This window comes from Pterocles gutturalis, unplaced genomic scaffold (genome assembly GCF_000699245.1).
Source record: "Pterocles gutturalis isolate BGI_N339 unplaced genomic scaffold, ASM69924v1 scaffold7458, whole genome shotgun sequence".
In the NCBI taxonomy this organism is placed as follows: domain Eukaryota; kingdom Metazoa; phylum Chordata; class Aves; order Pterocliformes; family Pteroclidae; genus Pterocles; species Pterocles gutturalis.
The window spans coordinates 129,716-134,927 of NW_010123177.1; the positions used below are offsets into that span (position 1 = coordinate 129,716).

At 45.9% G+C, this 5,212-nt stretch overlaps 1 protein-coding gene across 1 annotated transcript in view; it reads left to right on the forward strand.

The window, feature by feature from the left end:
• Positions 1-717, forward strand: part of SMOC1 (SPARC related modular calcium binding 1) — an 87,841-nt gene extending 87,124 nt beyond the window's left edge. The window contains exon 13 of the mRNA XM_010077805.1: positions 364-717. Coding sequence (XP_010076107.1) covers positions 364-380 — 17 coding nt within the window. The 3' untranslated portion in view covers positions 381-717. The remainder of the gene's footprint in view (positions 1-363) is intronic.
• The last annotated feature ends 4,495 nt before the right edge of the window (positions 718-5,212 follow it).

Sequence of the window (5,212 nt, forward strand, 5' to 3'; positions counted from 1 at the left end):
TGCGCCAGCCGAGGCAGGCGGAAGAGCAGAGGGAGAGATGTCAGACCAGTTGTTTGCCCAGGCTGCATACCCATTTCCAAGGAGGGAGGGGGAGAGGAAAGTGGTGGTTTATGTGTAAAAATACGTCAGTCCCTAGGGCTCTGTGTGACTCATTCAGCGCTTTCTTTCAGCAAGGCTGTCTCGTTAGCCCCTGGTTGTTTTCAGCCTCACAGTTTACTCTGGGATCTCAGCCTTGGCTGCAGCAGAGGCTGTACTGTATGTTTATCAGTCAGGTGCCCTTTTGATTTTAATTTGCCTTTTTCCTCACTTCCCCTGCTTCTGTTTTGTTTCTTTTTCCCCTCCTTTCTCACCCCACCCTTTCAGTAGGTCGCCTGGTGTAGCAGCAGAAGACAAGAAGGGAAGGCAGGAGCTGACCCAAAGGAAAGAAAGATCCAGCGACAGACGGACAGGCACCTTGCTGCTTGTGAGCAAGCATGCAGCATCAGCAACATCCAACGTAGCAGAAGTGGCACCCAGAACATTTGCACTTTTTAAGAATGGGTTTGGGTTTGTTTTTAATTGCTTTTCAATGCCATTATCTAATACTTTGGAGAGCGGGGGGAAACAGGATCATGACTTTTTAAAATTGGAACAGCTACTGATGACGTAAAATTGAGTTCACTGGGACTCAAAGAAAGAGAATTTTATATACTGTATATAAATATATATGTAAATTGTACAGTTGTCTTGTACAGGGTTGGAGTCACTGTTCTGTTCCTCCCTTTGCTTTTGAAGGCTGTTAGGGTTAGAGGGACACTTTGCATTTAGTGGATTACAGTAATGCATTCATTTCTGTCACCAAACCATCACTCAGTTGCAAACCTTAACATCCTCCTGCACAAGGGAGCAAGTATATCAGCATGACTTGTGCTTGCAGATGTGCACACAGTGCCAAATGCTTCTCAGGAGTAGCTGAACCCCTTCTTTTCTTACTGTAAGGCCCTGTGAAACTCACAGGCACTTGGGCTTTTGAGAGGGCGCAGATTTCACCTAAGTATTGGCACCCTGCAAAGCCCCTTAAAGGGTTCTGTTAAGGGCTTAAGAAAGTAATTTCTGCGCCTGTTGCAAACTGGGCAGAAATAAATTGCAAATGCATTACTGTCCAGGCTCAGAAGACATGCTTAGCAAATATGTGCCATGCCTCGGAATCTAACACTGTAGGAAGGAGGTGGGAGCCGTAGGCCTAGTAGAGTCACTGAAGTCTCGCATGTTCCTCTCTTGACAAAGTGTTCATCTATTTGTTGTACAACAATAAACATACTGAGAAGCCTGCTAAAAGCAGCATCAGCCTGCCTGTTGCTTTGCTGAAGAGCAAAGAACATATTTGTCAGTGCAGAAAGACACAATCATACTGCTGGTCCCCAAGAGTCTGGTTTGTGTATGTTTCAACACGACAGCTTGGGCCATACGCACTGGTAAAGGACTGTCTGCAATGACTGTTCTTGTCTTTGGTGGCTGTGAATCTCAAGCTCCTCTCCTGCACAGTGATGTGCCTGCCTTGCTTAGAGTATCCACTTCACCCCATTCCCTGTTATCAGTACCTCCAGTGTCATGATGCTCCAGTGTCACAATAACAGTGAAGACTCGGATTGAGGAGCCTGGTCTCTTGGAGGCCACAGGGGCCATTCCAATTTTTCCAGAGTTGTTTCTTACTTAATCTCAGATACAATTATAAAGTCAGCACTAGGGCAGGGACACCCGTAAAACCTAAGCAATCTTAGGTTTGGGCAGAGTGTGATGGGCCACACAGTGTTTTGCTTTGTGTATTTCCAGCCACTGTCAGCACTTGCCTCTTCATAGGAAATGTTCTAAGCAGCCTCCCACTTCAGACCCAGCGATCTTTGTGCCACTTGTCTCTGGACTACGAACCTGTAGTCAGAGATGATGACATGCCAAGCTAATAGGAGATCACGCCAACAATTGCTTGTATAACAGCATTGCGTTACTGTAGGGACTGGGCTTGTCCCTTGAGGCTTTGTTGCTTTGGTAGATGTTGCAACACAGCATCTTCACTCTGTGGCATGTCATCATGATGATAGCATGAGATAAACACATCACAGCAGGAGAGTCCTGATGCAGTAAGTTAGTGTCGTGTTGACAAAATGGAATGTTTAAAAAAAAAAAAAAAACAGCCACCAAACCAAAAAGTCTTTTTATAAATAACTGTTTAAGAGCAGTAATAACTCTTCCTCTGGGAAGTAGATTGGAGTTAATGAAAGCATTTGGCATGGTAGAAAACACCTCTGGTAATCTCTGAACTATGCAGCACACCACCATAGTATAAAGAATTTGACTTTTTAGCAAGAGCAGATCCTGCTGCTGGATCTTCATGGTTTCTCACATACAATGTATGTGCTTTTTTTGGCCTGCAAGCTCCCATCTTCTTGTTTGCATCTTTTCTTTCTAAATGCCCAGGGCACGTCTTTTGTGTGTTGAAATTATTTGGTTTAGTGTATAGTTAGAAAAGTCCCTGTCACTCATTAATCCTATTGTAGGAGTAAAGAATGAATCCAACTGTATAAAAAAAGTCCTTCTTTTTTAATATGCTAGTTTTAGGAATTAAAAGCTCTGGCTGCTGGTGGTGTTTTGTTTTGTTTTGTTTTGTTTTTTTAATGTATAGTTGCATCCAGCAAAAGTGGCCACTTGGATACCTACAGGAGCTCTGTCAGTCAGCCACTGGGGCCAGGCAATGCCCCACAGGATTGCAGGCAGAGTGCAGAGCAGCTAAAAGTCACTGCATCTTTTCTTCTGGAAGTGTCAGTAATCCAGCTAGCCAGCATTTCTGCCTCTCACATAAATCTTTTTGCAGACCTCCATTTTCTCATCCTTGTGTCCTTCCCCTCCAAAAGGCGCAGCAATTTGCAATTAAAATCAGGTCAGTTCTTCAAGGAAGCCAAGTAAGGAGTGGCTGTTGATGGTAGCTTTGGTATAGGCAGGTGTTCATGTTGCTAGGTTAGAGCTGACTTTATGGATGGATTGGGGTCCCAGTGTTAATATTGCTTTCCCCTTTACTTTCACAAAAGAAGTCCAAGTCCCCACATTCTGCCTTGCTGTGTTTGCACGGGCCTCTGAGTGGCTTCTGGCACCACTTGTACGTTGGCATGCAAGACCCAACCAGCTTGACTACATAACATCCGGACAGAGGTTGGGTTACTTGTTCTGGGTTTGTGTGTTGGAAGATCATGCAGCCAGTACTGGTCCTGATTCATACAATTCGTCCTATGAGTTGTCCAAACGGTCTGTATTCATCAGAAGAGAGCAGTGCCTCAGCTCCCTTCTTCCCTTATTGCTTTCATTGCCAGATAACTGCCAGTCCACATGGCTGCCAGGCCAACCACATCCTTATCTGGCAGCATAAGCATGTTCTCTCTGCCTTGCATCAGTAGCATCCTGCTGAGGAGTGTCAGAGTTGTGCCTAGAAGCAGACCCTAGGCATGTCTCTCCTCATCCTTCAAGTCCTCCTGGGCCTCTCCAGCTCTACTTTGAATGACAGCTGAACACAGCTGGGACAGAGAAGAGAACCAGGGCTCCACAGTGCAAGTCATCCTCTCTTCCTGCCAGAAGCAAAAATCTTTCCTTTTTTGCTGAGCCTCCAAGGACGTAGTGTGTTGGAGGGAACTGCATTATGGTGGGATTCATCCGTGTGAAGGCACTGCTTTCCATGGCCTGAGTTTATATTGAACTTTCCCTGCCCCAGCACAGTTCTGCCTGTCGCATTGTTGTTTAGACTGAAATGAATCTGTTTGATTTTGGTTTTGTAATAAAATAGATAACTTTTGCTCCTGTGTCTTGCAGTGGTTTCTTGCTGAATCTTGATTTCCAGAACGTCTCTCTTCCACATAATGTTCTGTTACCTACGCTGTGCCCCAGGAGAGGGAAGGGGACTTTCCTGCTCCCAGAGTCCTGTGTCACTGTTTGATTGGGATCTGAGGGCCTTGGATGTTTCTCTGCTGGGTGTAAGCCTCTGGCCTGAATTGAAACATGCCCCAGAGTGCTTCCCTGTGGTTTGATAACAGCTGCCCAAATCTGCCCAGGGTGCTTTAAAAGCTGTGAAGCTTCAGGACAGTAGGGGTGGCTGCAGAAGGTGGGACCCACAGCCATGTGGGATCTCACAGGACAGTCTCCCTAACCCAGAGACAGAAGACAGGTACTGCACCTCACGGCTCCTCGTCCCCACTCACCTTGGGAGCCTTCTTGCTCTCCTTTTGCAGGTCAGGCCTCACTACATTGGAGCCTGAAATACTGTTTTCTACGTGTTGTCCAAAACCTTTTAATCCTTGGCAGTGTCAACTAGCAAGCTATGCTGGGAAGCTGCTGCTGTTGTAAACCACACCATTTCCTAGGCTGCAAGGAGGTGCTCTTCATCAGAGCCTGCAGCACCAGGTCCATGATGGAGGAGGCCACACACTGTCCCCCTCAAGCACATAGAACCAGTTTCCTCATTACTGGCTATGTCATTTCACTTGGTCACATGTAAATCCCTTGCAATTAATAATGAGCCAACTCACTAATTGCACATCGAAGGGGAGGCAATTGCAGTCCCAAAGGCAGGCTTTCTGCTTGTCTAGTAGTCACAGGCTGGCTGTTTGTAGATGGGCAGAGAGGAGGTCTGCTAAGACTTGTCTTTAGGTGCAAGTTCAGTGATGAGAGAAAATGCAGGGATGAGTGGCAGCCAGTGTGGACTTGTCAAGAATAAAATGGCAGACAAAGCCAATATCCTTGTATTACCAAGGTAACAAGTTTTGGTGCTAAGGGAGAAGCAGTAGCTGTCATCTCTGGAGTTCTGCAAGACTTAATTAAACATAGGAAAATAATTAAAAAAAAAAAAAAAGCAATTCTTTGGCCATGCTTCCTGTTTCTGGGGTCAACATAAGGAACTCTGAGAGACCTTCACCTTTCCCTGGTGGAGCAGTCGTTCTGTGAGTCAAAAGAATGACAGAGAACTTGCCTCTGCTTCCAACAGTGATATTGCTAGAAGACTTTTCCTCTTCCCCTGCCTCTTTCCCCCTTCTCTTTGACATAACTAACAGAATCCACTTGCAGAATGCCAAACTCCTGACTTCTCAGCAGCCAGCCCTTGCAAGCCATTTCAGGCAAAATAACTTGGCAGCCCTCCAAAAGCTGATATTAAATTGGACAGCGGGATCCGCAGAAGTGGCGCTCCTTAGTTTGG